This window comes from Ictalurus furcatus, chromosome 19, assembly GCF_023375685.1.
Source record: "Ictalurus furcatus strain D&B chromosome 19, Billie_1.0, whole genome shotgun sequence".
NCBI classification, from domain to species: Eukaryota; Metazoa; Chordata; class Actinopteri; order Siluriformes; family Ictaluridae; genus Ictalurus; species Ictalurus furcatus.
In genome coordinates this window covers 23,258,754-23,273,541 of record NC_071273.1, presented here as the reverse complement: position 1 = coordinate 23,273,541, position 14,788 = coordinate 23,258,754, and the positions used below count along the sequence as shown (strand labels likewise).

At 41.3% G+C, this 14,788-nt stretch overlaps 2 protein-coding genes and 1 long non-coding RNA gene across 6 annotated transcripts in view; 1 reads left to right on the top strand and 2 right to left on the bottom strand.

Annotated features, from left to right (window-relative positions):
• LOC128623207 (uncharacterized) overlaps positions 1-951 on the bottom strand; it is a 2,063-nt gene extending 1,112 nt beyond the window's left edge. The window contains exons 1-2 of the long non-coding RNA XR_008388544.1: positions 796-951; positions 444-519 (exon numbers count right to left, since the gene is read on the bottom strand). This is a non-coding gene — a long non-coding RNA (uncharacterized LOC128623207). The remainder of the gene's footprint in view (positions 1-443; positions 520-795) is intronic.
• Positions 1-14,788, bottom strand: part of sox5 (SRY-box transcription factor 5) — a 279,205-nt gene that overhangs the window by 132,392 nt on the left and 132,025 nt on the right. The window lies entirely within an intron of this gene.
• LOC128623682 (uncharacterized) lies at positions 7,814-13,175 on the top strand. Its single transcript, XM_053650835.1, is given in 2 exon segments — positions 7,814-8,809; positions 12,987-13,175. Coding segments are annotated over 2 exon segments (297 nt in total). The 5' UTR covers positions 7,814-8,647; the 3' UTR covers positions 13,122-13,175.

Sequence of the window (14,788 nt, the reverse complement as noted above, 5' to 3'; positions counted from 1 at the left end):
CACACACACACACACACACGCACACATGTTAGCATGGTTAGCGTGGGTTTATTTGGTACAAAACACTCAGATGAAGAAAAAAATTCCATGCAGAGCTTGATTTGCTTTTCATCAAGTCGCTAACGCTAAATAAACCTCGGTCGTGTTCACAGTGTTTATGATAAGATTTCATAAGGACGATCCAATCTTATAATATTTACTGCACTGGAATCAAACTCTTCTGAGGTAACATTGACGTTTCTCAGCATAATGGAACTCAAAGAAGCTGGCTAGTGGTCGAAGCTAAATGTAAACACGGTTTCATTTAAGCCATAAAGAGTATTTTCTTAGTAATTTACCAACACATCTGAGGTAAATGTTGATATTCCTTACAGTTTCATCCCTTTTCCATGGTCGCATCTTCAGATATTGGCTATCTACCACAATTTTTAAAAAATACTTACAAGTTTGGAAGTTGAGGTAATGTTGATTTTTCTCAGTATAGTGAAACTCAAAGGGAGGTTCTGTTAGCAGTCGACGCTAAGTAACAACAGTGTAATTTTAGCCATACAAAGTATTTCCCTAATAATTTCTCAACACATCTGAGATAAATGTTCCTGATATGTTTGTCTCAATTATACTGTCACGTCTTTAGATACTAGCTGCTACTTACTACTAAGATTACTACTGCTTTTGGAAGCTGAGGTAACGTCGACGTTTCACAAAATAGTGGAACTACAGTGTAATTTTAGCCACATGGAGTCTTTTTTTTAGTAATCTACTAATAAATCTGAGGTAAACGTTGATATTCCTGACATTTTCGTATCATTTCCACTGTCATTCTGCTGTTAGAATCCTTGTGTAAAAGATTTAACTGCTGTATGATAGCTAGCTACATACAGTACATTATCTTCAAGTCTAAGCTAGTTTATGCTTGGTGTATACATTTCCAAGTTGCCTAGCAACAGTGTTCTCATGGCCTTAGCTACCTGAACAGTGAGTGTATCATGTGTTTGAATTGAAAACTCATAAATTCACGTTTGAACACACCGTAAGTTAGAAAATGTTTCCACATAAGGAATATAAAGTGCTACAAATGACATAACAAAAAGCTAAGTGTAATAATAGTGTAGTGTAGTAGTTTGTCATAGTTATTTAAACACCCATGTCAACACTGACAGCTTTAGATGCTAGTCAGCTACCACAATTTTAAAAACAACAACAACAACAATATCACGGTCTTGCAATGTTTAGTACCTTGGAACCTGATTAGAAGACTTTTCTTAGTAACTTATCCATACATCTTCGATAAATTTCGATATTGCCCATATTTCTGTCTAATTTCCTTCTTTCCATTTGCACCTTGTTTAGTATTAAAGCAATTTTTTTTTAAAAATCCATAAGAATAGCTACACTTTCCATGCATCCACCCACCACTCGGCTCTAAAACACTTCATTTCATTCATTTAGTTCCGAATGAAACTATCGTTTAAATTATATCATGAGTTTAATTTCCAATATTGAAAGTATGGACTCATCTGAGCACACCACACGCTATAAAAACAGTTTCGTAAGTGGTACAAATGCTAATAATAACGCGAAGTGTAGCTACAGTGTCATTTTAGCCATGCAGACTATTTTCTTAGTGGATTTTCCAACACACCTGAGGTAAATGTTGATATTCCGGACATTTTTGTCTCATTTCCACTCTCAGTCTCTCCTTAGATTGTTTGTACAAAATATTTAACAGGTGTATGCTAACTAGCTGCACGGTTAGCTTTAGAGTAATGTTTATAATAATATAATATAATAATTACATGGAGCAACAACAAAGTCGATGGATCTTTATAGAGAAAACAAGCCGGTAAAATATCCAGTGGACCTCACAGAATTTCAGTTAGCACTGAAGCTAAGTGTAACTACAGTCAAATTTGATCCATACTAAGTATTTTCTTAGTAATTTTTCCAACACATCTGAGGTAAATGTTGCTACTCGCAATAGTTTTGTCTTATTTTTATTGCGTTTCTGCCCTTTACATTGTCTGTATGAAAAGTCAGCAATGTCAAGAACCCAGAACATTTTAAAACCATGTTCTCCATGCATCCACTCGCCACCTGGCGCGGCTCTAAAACACTTCATTTCATTCATTTAGTTCCGACTAAAACATTCATTTAAACTCAGCAGCTACTTATTACAGTCATGCGTCGATGATGAACAGTGCGAGGCTCAGGGACCCTGTGTTTATGCACTTGGCCTGTTTCACTCATTGACTCTATGTGTTTTAACACATGGTGTTTCACTCACACACACACACACACACACACACATGCACGCACACGAATTCACAGGACAGGTGAACACAGTGTCAATGATTAACAGGGTAAACAGACATATGGGGAAATGCAGACATACAAAAACATTTGATCTCTCTTTGGCTTTATGGCTTCATGACAACTTAGCAAACTGCTAGGATTCACATTTGTCCCGGGTTAAAACAAGTGTGGTTTATTTATTTAACAGCAAATTTCATTCATAACCTAATTTGTCTCTCACTAAAACAAGTTAGCTGGCTATATTAACACACAGGTCCCGTGTTTCCATCCGGAAACGTGTAAGCGATTCTCTTTTCTACATAATTTGGGGCCGTGTTCATCGTATTTTTGAGAAGATCAATCTTGTGAAGTCCAAATCTTGTGATATTTACGACTTTGTAAGTCAAAAATTCTTACTTAAATGGTCATGCTCACGTTGTTGTTTCTCAGTATAGTGGAACTCACACAAAGTCAGTTAGCGGTCGAAGCTAACTGTAACAACAGTCTAATTTTAGCCGTTGGGAGTCATTTCTCACTAATTTTCCAACAAATCTGAGGTAAATGTTGACATTCCTGATACTTTTGCCTCATTTCCACTGTAATTCCGTCTTTATTTATTTGTTCGTGTATTATATATTTATATTCGATCAATATAATCATAATCAGTGGAGTCGCATTTCACATTTTTGAGTTCAGTGGAACGTGTAATTAGAGACGCTAGGAAGCTGTAGTACTAGGAAGCCTGTTGTTTAGTCAGAAATCAAGAAAAACTGATAGAAATATTTATTTCTTGTCAGCCGTATTGAATGGACACTACTTGTGCTAGAAAACAAACCTGATGTACAAGCCTGTCATTTTTATTTAGCCAATCAAACACCGGAAAAAGCATGACTAGCTATGAATTGCTAGCCCTCGACAGACTGAACTGAAACGACCCCATGTTCGATGACGCTCTGTGTTCGTCTATGGCCTTGTTGGAAAGCACCAGCGACTGAGCTGCTGATTTTGGTGCTCGTATTTGTGTTCTGTGCTTTAAAAAAAGAAAACAAATCCCAGTTTCCCGGTCTTTTGTATCAGTTTAATGAGGCAGGGAACAATCCGTTTCACCTGAGCACTGGGTCGAACTCGAGAGATTGTCCGAGAGAGAAGAGAACGAAGGAGATAAACAGCGTGGATACGTGCCATTACGGTGGTGATGGAGCACGACTGGAGCACTTATAACGACTGATGATAATGTTCCCTCAGAACCATCCATTCACCCTTTATCACTCCATCCATCCATTTCTTCATCAATAAAAAAGGGGCTTCTCAAGCTTTCTAAAGGGTTCAAACTTCCAACAGTTGTATGCAGAACCGTTTAAACCTGGTTCCCTTTTGTAGAAGGGGTTTAGAAAAGGGTTTCAATCCGAACCACTTTAGGAACTCTGCGAGAACTTAAACCTAAAGTCACGTTTTCACTGTGTCCACACGTACACAGATACACGCTAAAAACATTTCACTTAGCAGCCTGTTCATCTTGTCTCTCTCGGGGAACTGATAAAGGATCCATGGTTTCCCTTTCAGAAAAGATTCCAAGTTGAACCTCTTTAGAAAGCTAGAACCTTTAACAGTACAAATAACCTCAAACTAAATGTGAAGCCACTTTCTGAATGGACGATCTCCATCGAAACTTCCAGCAAAAATAAAAGGGTTCTTGGATGGTTCTTTAAGGGTTCCTAAAGGATTCCTAAAACATTCTCTTAAAGGGTTCTAGGTAGAACCATTAAGGGTTCACACAGAGAGACAACCAAACCCTTAATCGTTCAAAATTTTCAAATAGTCTACCACTCTACAGCATTCTCCAGTTTGTCCCTCTGGGGGAACCTTAGAAGGTTCTACATAGGTTAAGGGCATTTTTAATTATCCATAAAGACTCTATAAAGAACCCATTTTGTGTCTCAAAAGTGTCAGTGAACGGGCTCTAACGTGCGTGTTCGAGAGTCTCTGGCAGGTGCGTTCTCTCAGCGCGTCATGCTACGTAGCCTCCAGGACTTGCGCTTGGATTGTCAGGAGAACAGATTTGGCAGGTCTATCGCGCGAACATATTTAAGAGCACATGTTTATGCAGAACATCTGCACTTCTGGAGCAGCGCATCCGCAACGGATAGATCAATGTAAAGACAGAGGGAGTGTGTGTGTGTGTGTGTGTGTGTGTGTGTAAGAGAGAGAGAGAGAGAGAGAGAGAGAGAGAGGGAGGGAAAAGTAGGTGTTGAAATGATTTTCCACAGCAGCTTTGAGAGTCGTTGGGAAAAACGTCTGGTAGAGCAACAGAATTTCTCCAGCCTGCAGCCAAAATCAAATCCTCAGCCATTCCCTCATCTCTCCCAAGCCTACCATCACGCCACGAGTATTTATTTATTTACAATTATTTATTCCCCATCCTTTTTATTTAATTATTTTATTTTAAATGCAAAGTGAACCAGGATACAATCCAATTGTGCAGAGCTCAGGGTTAGTAAATTTGATCTTCTAACCTTCAGAATATGAAAGGAAGACTTTTTTATTCGCCTGTACCATACGGTATGTGCGATTACCACAGAAAGGAATTGTACAATTTGCACGACTCAAATCGTATGAAAACATCCGAAGGTTAAGGTTAAGGTTGGGGCAGGGATAGCATTCATACATACGTCTGTGACTTGCTTCATATGAAATTAAAAAAAAATATATAATGATAATAAATCCACTCACACAGCCCTTGTTCAAGGTTTGAGGTTTTCAATTCGTTTTTAACTGAAAGGAAAATAGAAATTCAAGCCTATAGGGATTTGTTGTTTTCCCTACAGTAAACATGAATGCAAAACATATTTTGTAAAACGCACTCGTTCATAAATTAATGAATCGAAAGTTAGGGGGTTTTTTTTAGGAGCGAATTCGTGCTTTCGCAGGCGAGACTACGTTCTCACACGCTTTACTTAAGGGTGACTTGAATGAGCAGTTATTTAATCTAGTGAACAAAACCCTATGACGTGCGGTTCCTTTTCACGCCGCATTAACCTCTCTCTAACAGCTTCGTATCCTCCGACCCTGACATCTACAGCGCCGGCTAACCGGTGTTCACGGGGCTACACGATACCTACGTAATCCCTTCATGACAGCGGACAGAAATCTACATCAACAACAATACTACAATAAACTCTTATTAAGTCTGCCTTGGTCACTTTGAATGAAAAGCAGAAATAACGCGAGTCAAGTGACGTAACGTTTGTGTTATAACACTTTCCAGGCTGATTTAATTTAGAAGGTTATAACAACTGATAGACTCGGAGATAGCATTCGGCTACAAATCCAGCTGTCATGAGATTCTAACGTTAACTCAGCACAGAGAGCGTCATAACACATCCTTATGTCGGAAACACCTCGTACCTGTTGCATTAGACCTTTATAATAGCTTATGTAGGTTTATATGTGTCTAGAATGTGTAGAGAGGACAAATTATACCGATTTACAGTAAGAACTTATGTCGTGTAGCTGTTCTGAAACTCTAGAAATGTAAGTAAACTGTAAAATTAAGTAAAAAGTAAAAGTTTACCACAGGGACGACACTTTCCGAAATTAAGAAAGAACAATGCGAAAGAAAGAAAGCTTCAGGTCTGAAAACATGTATTCGTGTAAAAAAAAAAAAAAAAAACACTTTTTATTTTGTCTCGATACACGACTCTACTCTAAAATAGACTCTAAAATAACTGCCCAAGACGAGTCCGTGCCCGTGACCGGCTGAGGTCGAGTCAAGACTGAGTATTAAGGGGGAAGAGATCAAGTCAAGATCGTGTCCAAATGAAAGTGAGACAGATTGAAGATCGAGACCGAAAACTCAAAATCAAAAGACCTTTCTGAGGACAAGCAACAGCACTGCATCAATCAGTACGTTTACACGGACGACAATAATCCGATATGAACCCGAGTAAGACGATACTCTGATTAAGAAACTAGCATGTAAACAGAGATTATTGATGACCTTAATCCGATTAAAGTCACACTCGAAGTAAACACAGATGGAATTAAGACGTGTGGAGTGTTCCTGTTTTAGTCGCGTTACAGACGCGTACACACCTTAATCACACTATTAACGTCGTGTGAGAGTTTTCACCGCATTGTGAGACAGGACACGTACACACACACACGGCAGCGCTTGACCGTTCGACGGTAAACAAGAGAGCACGGCTGCGTCCCAAACCGCGCACTTACCTGCTGTATAGTAGGAGAAATACATGCATCTCAGCTACTATATAGACGGTAAGTACACGGTTTGGGACGCAGCCCACGGCTTCAAGCAGTCGTCTATTTGCACGTACAGCACGACAAATAATTAACTGCACTCGAAGATTTCGTAAAATTAAAAATAAAAACACCCAAAACTGTATACGGTTCCATAACGAAGACCAACTGTATATCGATACGTGAAATTCTGGAGGGACGTCGGACGGCGTGGTGCGGTGACGTAATGACGTGTGACGTTAATCCATCTATGTTCTATAACACGTAACACAGGAACATGAAAGGAGTATTCTAAAAGCGACTCATGTAAACACCTTCATCAGAATATCGTCTTATTCAGAGTAAGGTCAGTAATTAGATTACTGCTGTCCGTGTAAACGTAGTCAGAGATTAGGCTGTTTTCTAGAAATAATTACCTCTTGTCCAATTTTGTGAACGTGAAAAGAAAAACAACACAAACATTATTTATTTATTTGTTTATTTATTTATTTTTTACAAATTCTCATTCGAGACCAAGGCCATATTTAGCAAGCGCAATGGCCAAGACTGAGACAAATCCAAGCACTAATGCCAATAAGTTATTAGAGAAAGTGTCTGGAGACCGGACTCGAGTCCTACAGCTCTACGCTCTGGTTCTTCTTTATAAAACTGGAGTCACTCAATGCAACTGCAAGCGTTTTCTTTAACGTGTTTACGGTGCATTAAAAAGTTTACCGCATGTTCCTGGTCCGGTCTGGTGAAGTACTTCGCTGGGTCCGCATCCAGACCCCAGTCCTCCACTTGATGACCCCGTGCTGAATTGGTTGCAGCTTTATAAAGGAGCATTTAGCATATTTTAACCTTCACTTTTAAATAAGGTTCGAGTAAGAAGGATTTCTTTCACGACAGATAAATGTGTCCATGCTACTAAAGGTCTATGTAGGTCTACTGGCATGAAATGGTAGACATGAACTAGTCTGGGGGCAAATGAAGGCTTCAAAGAGAGAGAATGAGGGTGAGAGAAAGGGAGCAGAGGCACAGTTCAAAACCTAGAGCCAAGAACACAGATCTCTCTCTTAATCCCCTCCACCTGGGGGCACATCATCCTCCCCTACGCCTGCTGCTGCCAGTGCCACCTGAACCCCCAGCCGCCTTTCCTGGCTGCCCCAGTACAGTCTCACAGGCAGCACCTACCGCCCAGTGCCCCTCTACCTACCCCCGGACCCAGTCCTGCCAAAGACAGCTCCTTCCACCGTGACTCAGACGGTTCAAATGCCCCCCTACCGGCGTGCCAAGTACCTGATATTGCCTCCCTACAAGAGTGGCAAGTGTGCTAGAACATATACACACACACACACACACACACACACACATACACATGCCAGCCAGCCAGCCAGCCTGCCTGCCTGTTTGCCATCTACAAGCTGCCAAACATTCAGGATTATACCCCCAACCACCCCCAAACACACACACACACACACACACACACACACACACATCCACGCATCCACACATCCACCTGCCAAACATCCAAGATTATACCCTCTACCCCACAGCATGCCAAATACCTTCAAACACTGCCATCCAGCCCTAAATCCTCAGGGAAGCCCCCAACCACACACATGCACAGATACACACACACACACACACACACACACACACACACTCTCTCTCTCTCTCTCACACACACACACACACACTACCATCCCAGGGAATGCAAAGAGTTCATGTTATATTTGAATAGAGAGCAAAAGAAGTGATAAATGGAGAAGAGAAGATGAAAGAAGAAGATAAAGAAGACATTTTAAGAAGAGAAGAAACAATGAAATGCGAGAAGAGAAAAATAAGGGAAACAATAAAAGAGAAGAGAGAAGAGCTAGAGGAGAATGGCGTGGGAATGAAAGAAGAGAAAATGAAAGAAGAGGACAGAACAGAAGAAAGGGAGAATGAAATGCGAAGAACAGAAAAATAAAGGGGGGAAAACAACAGAATGGAATAGAGGGGAAAATGAAAAAGAGCAAGAGAAGAGAACGAGGAGGGACAAGAGACGAGAAGTTCAAACGAAAATGAAAAGAGTCAGGAAGAGTAAACGAGAGAAGAAAAAAAAACGAATAGAGGGATGAGGAGAGGTGATGAAAGAATACGAGAGATCTTTGAGGAGAAAACAAAAGAAAAATGAGAGAAGAGGAAACAAGACAGAGAGGGAAAGAAGAGAAGAGAAGAAGAAAGGAGCAAAGAGATCATAAGAGAAGTGAAGAGAAGAGAAAATGACAAGCGAACGGAACAGAACTGAAAAAAATGAAAGAGGGACAGAGCACGAGAGAACAGAAAAGAGAAGAGAAAACAAGACAAGAGACATAGAACCGAAAGAAAGGAGAATTAAACGAGAGAAGAGAATGAGGAGAGGTGATGAAAGAAAATGAGAGCGCTTTGATGAGAAAACAGAAGAAAAAGGAGAGAAGAGGAAACTAGATAGAGAAGGATAAAGAGAAGAGGACACTAGATAGAGGGATAAAGAGAAGAGGAATCTAGATAGAGAGGGATAAGGAGAAGAGGAAACTAGATAGAGAGGGATAAAGAGAAGAGGAAACTAGATAGAGGGATAAAGAGAAGAGGAATCTAGATAGAGAGGGAAGAGAGAAGAGGACTCTAGATGGAGAGGGATAAAGAGAAGAGGAAACTAGATAGAGAGGGAAGAGAGAAGAGGACTCTAGATAGAGAGGGAAGAGAGAAGAGGACACTAGATGGAGAGGGAAAAAGAGAAGAGGAATCTAGATGGAGAGGGAAAAGAGAAGAGGACACTAGATGGAGAGGGAAAAAGAGAAGAGGAAACTAGATAGAGATGGAAGAGAGAAGAGGAAACTAGATGGAGAGGGAAAAAGAGAAGAGGAATCTAGATAGAGAAGGATAAAGAGAAGAGGACACTAGATAGAGAGGGAAGAGAGAAGAGGAAACTAGATAGAGAGGGAAGAGAGAAGAGGAAACTAGATAGAGAGGGAAAAAGAGAAGAGGGATCTAGATAGAGAGGGAAAAGAGAAGAGGAAACTAGATGGAGAGGGAAAAAGAGAAGAGGAATCTAGATAGAGAAGGATAAAGAGAACAGGACACTAGATAGAGAGGGAAGAGAGAAGAGGACACTAGATGGAGAGGGAAAAAGAGAAGAGGAATCTAGATAGAGAGGGAAAAGAGAAGAGGAAACTAGATGGAGAGGGAAAAAGAGAAGAGGAATCTAGATAGAGAAGGATAAAGAGAACAGGACACTAGATAGAGAGGGAAGAGAGAAGAGGACACTAGATGGAGAGGGAAAAAGAGAAGAGGAATCTAGATGGAGAGGGAAAAGAGAAGAGGAATCTAGATAGAGAGGGAAAAGAGAAGAGGAATCTAGATAGAGAGGGAAGAGAGAAGAGGAATCTAGATAGAGAGGGAAGAGAGAAGAGGAAACTAGATAGAGAGGGAAAAAGAAAAGAGGAAACTAGATAGAGATGGAAGAGAGAAGAGGACTCTAGATGGAGAGGGAAAAGAGAAGAGGAATCTAGATAGAGAGGGAAAAGAGAAGAGGAATCTAGATAGAGAGGGAAGAGAGAAGAGGAATCTAGATAGAGAGGGAAGAGAGAAGAGGAAACTAGATAGAGAGGGAAGAGAGAAGAGGAAACTAGATAGAGAGGGAAAAAGAAAAGAGGAAACTAGATAGAGAGGGAAGAGAGAAGAGGACACTAGATAGAGAGGGAAGAGAGAAGAGGACACTAGATGGAGAGGGAAAAGAGAAGAGGAAACTAGATGGAGAGGGAAAAGAGAAGAGGACACTAGATAGAGAGGGAAAAAGAGAAGAGGAAAGATTGAGGGAAGATGAGAGAAAAATGAGTAAAAAACCCGAAGGAGAAAGGAGCAGAGAGATAATAATAAAAGTGAAGAGAAGGGAAAATAAGAGAACAAATGAAAGAGAGAAAAGGCAGGAGAGAATAGAAAAGAGAAGAGGGATAGAACAGAAGAGAGGAGAGGAGAGGAGAGGAGAGAAGAGAGGATGGTCTTGTCGAGATCTTTGGAAATGGCACCGTTGCTAGGTTTATGTGTATTTATATGTAAATGAGTATGTAAATGAGTATGTAAATGTGTAGAAATCAATTAATACAGAAATAATAAGCAAAAAAACCTTTAATATACGTCTCAAACACGTGGTTGTGAACTCCAGCCCTGTTCGGATGGGATTAAACCCACACAGGAGGCCTGTTTTTTCGCTGTACTCCCGTCTCCAGCGACATGTCGGTCACTTTACGTACAGTCTTGTGTTGGAAATGTATTTATTTATTTATTTATTTTCAACCACAACTACTACGCGCACTTCTGGGATCGCGCACAGATGTAGGAGCGACTCGACAGCTTTCTCCGTGTGGGCTGCATGACTTCATCTCCATCCTGCCTACACGAGAAGAAGGAACGCTGAGAGCAGGAGGAAGAACAGAAAATCAATCACACGAAGCAGGATCCTCAAGGCTGATTAAAGGAACTGCTTTAATCATCTCCCTTACAGAGGATGTGTTTACAGTCATCCAAAACATTTCTCAAACATTTTCTAGAAATAAATGATGAGCAGTTGTATCGCGGTCAGTTCCTCAGTCGTTTAGCATTACATGCGGCCAAATAGAGGAATACTGAATAATCACCTGACCGTGATGATAGGACACAATCTTCCAGGTTCAGAGATAAACAACCTGTCAGAGACTCGCTATTCCGGAAGCTTCTATCACTGTGATAGTGTGTTTAAAAAAAAAAAAACGATTACAGACATCACCCGGTAAAAAAACGAATCCCGTCCAAATGACTTCAGCGATGAAATATTTATTCGGTTGTTCTCACGAGGAATTCGTTTTACCTCAGGACAAAATGAAAGAAGAGAAGAGAAAGGTAGCGGAGAGAAGAAGAGAATCGACTGGGAGAATGTAAGAAAAAATAAGAGAATATAAAAGAGAAAATGAGAGAAGAGACACAAATGATAATCAGAGACACAAAGAGACACAAAGAAACTAGATAAGAAGAGAAGAGAACAGAGGAGACGAGAAGAGATGAGACAAGAAGTGACGAGACGAGATGAGACGAGACAGGATAAAAAGAGAAGAGAAGCGAAGAGATGAGAACAGACAAGAAGAAAAGAAACAGGAGGAAATGAGAAGATACGAGATGAGAAGAGACGAGAGGAGTTAAGATAAAAAGAAAAGAGAAAGGAAGTGAAGAAATGAGAGGAGAAGGGAACAGAAGAGAAGAGCTGAGAAGAATAGATTCAAAGAATAGAGAATCGATAAGCAGAGAAGAGGACAAAAGAGATGAGATGAGCTGAGAAGAGAAGCAAAGAAAATAGATAAAAAGAGATGAGGAGAGACCAGAATAGAAGTGAAGAAAAGAGACGAGGAGAGACCAGAATAGAAGTGAAGAGAAGAGACGAGGAGAGACCAGAATAGAAGTGAAGAGAAGAGAAGAGACGAGGAGAGAGCAGAATAGAAGTGAAGAAAAGAGACGAGGAGAGACCAGAATAGAAGTGAAGAGAAGAGACAAGGAGAGACCAGAATAGAAGTGAATAGAAGAGACGAGGAGAGACCAAAATAGAAATGAAGAGAAGTGAGGAGAAGAGACGAGGAGAGACCAGAATAGAAGTGAAGAGAAGAGACGAGGAGAGACCAGAATAGAAGTGAAGAGAAGAGACGAGGAGAGACCAGAATAGAAGTGAAGTGAAGAGACGAGGAGAGACCAGAATAGAAGTGAAGAGAAGAGACGAGGAGAGACCACAATAGAAGTGAAGAGAAGTGAGGAGAAGAGACGAGGAGAGACAAGAATAGAAATGAAAAGAAGTGAAGAGAAGAGGAGCGACCAGAATAGAAGTGAAGGGAAGTGAAGAGAAGATACGAGGAGAGACCAGAATAGAAGTGAATAGAAGAGACGAGGAGAGACCAGAATAGAAGTGAAGAGAAGTGAAGAGACGAGACGAGGAGAAACAAGAATAGAAGTGAAGAGAAGAGGAGCGACCAGAATAGAAGTGAAGAGAAGTGAAGAGAAGAGACGAGGAGAGACCAGAATAGAAGTGAAGAGAAGTGAAGAGACGAGATGAGGAGAGACCAGAATAGAAGTGAAGTGACGAGACGAGGAGAGACCAGAATAGAAGAGAAGTGAAGAGACGAGGAGAGACCAGAATAGAAGAGAAGTGAAGAGACGAGGAGAGACCAGAATAGAAGTGAAGAAAAGTGAGGAGAAGAGACGAGGAGAAACAAGAATAGAAGTGAAGAGAAGAGGAGCGACCAGAATAGAAGTGAAGAGAAGTGAAGAGAAGAGACGAGGAGAGACCAGAATAGAAGTGAAGAGAAGAGACGAGGAGAGACCAGAATAGAAGTGAAGAGAAGAGACGAGGAGAGACCAGAATAGAAGTGAAGAGAAGAGAAGAGAAGAGGAGAGACCAGAATAGAAGTGAAGAGAAGAGAAGAGAAGAGGAGAGACCAGAATAGAAGTGAAGAGAAGAGAAGAGGAGAGACCAGAATAGAAGTGAAGAGAAGAGAAGAGGAGAGACCAGAAAAGAAGTGAAGAGAAGAGACGAGGAGAGACCAGAATAGAAGTGAAGAGAAGTGAGGAGAAGAGACGAGGAGAGACCAGAATAGAAGTGAAGAGAAGTGAGGAGAAGAGATGAGGAGAGACCAGAATAGAAGTGAAGAGAAGAGATGAGGAGAGACCAGAATAGAAGTGAAGAGAAGAGAAGAGACGAGGAGAGACCAGAATAGAAGTGAAGAGAAGAGAAGAGACGAGGAGAGACCAGAATAGAAGTGAAGTGAAGAGAAGAGACGAGGAGAGACCAGAATAGAAGTGAAGAGAAGAGAAGAGAAGAGACGAGGAGAGACCAGAATAGAAGTGAACAGACGAGGAGAGATCAGAATAGAAGTGATTTATTTTCTACAGGATTTATTAGCAGCTATTGTCTTCAAAAGCTTTTTTTTCCATGAGACAGTCTGTTGGGCTTTTGTCACGGGGTATACTACATGTCACAAGGCCATGTATGCATTGTGTGTGTGTATGTGTGTGTGTGTGTGTGTGTTTGCGCACTGCACAGTACCCATTTCCTGCGCTCCCGCCTGGCATACAGATGGTTAAGCCCATCAATGCAGAACAGTTTGGTTGGGGGAGGGGTGGTGGCACAGGGCACAGGCTACAGATGGCACAGAGGGCATCGCCAAGTGCTGTGTGTGTGTGTGTGTGTGTTTGTGTGTGTGTGTGTGTGTGTGTGTGTGTGTGTGGGACACAATACCCTCACCCCATTCCCACAACCACACAAAGGCTTGGCGCTGAACACGCACCTACGTAGCTTTATGAGGTTTTGACCCAGCTTTTCTTTCCTTTTCTATACCCCCCCCACGCTCGCCTCTCCGGTGCCCTGTGCGCTCCTTCCTCATTAAGACTTCTGCTTTGATATTCAATGATCCCTAATTCCCTCTTGGAACGTGATCTCCCTGGACGTCCCGTTCGCACTATACGTGTTTACGCGTGCATTTTTTTTTTTTGTGTGTGCTCGATTCGACCTGACCCTACATTTAAAAAGAGGTTTATTTGATGGATTTATTTATTTATTTTTCACGTACCAGGGCCGCGGTGTTCTCTGATGTGCCATGATTATTAGATTAGATGAATGTATTATGAAGATGAGGCACAAAATGATCAGTCGTGCTTATGATCTATATGCTCTCTGTGGAGCTGATGCAGTGTACTGGACAGATTCTACACAGCGGTGATGCTCTGCTCGCAGTAAGTAGCACTTGTTTGTCCCCCAGTTTTGACTGTATTGAGCTGTATTTCAAGAAACCATTATGAATCCAGAAACCTTCGTACCCTTGTCAAGTACCTGTGTACGTTTCTGATCGCATAATAGGAGGATCTCCTATTGTAGATGGGGGGGCAGTGGTGGATCAATGGTTAAAGGCTCTGGGTGACTGATCGGAAGGTCGGGGGTTCAAGCCCCAGCACTGCCAAGCTACCACTGTTGTGCCCTTGACCAAGGCCCTTAACCCTCAATTACTCAGTTGTTTAAATGAGATAAATGTAAGTCGCTCTGGATAAGGGCCGTCTGCCAAATGCCGTAAATATAATCTCTGGAGGTTGTGAGATGGTGAGAAGTTTAATAAAAACATTCGAAAATAGCGTATTTCACGTTAAAATGTGTACCTCACGGACGCGTATCTACCTCGCCGTGTACATCAGACATGTTGAGGTTGTCGTAGGGACACAAAACACA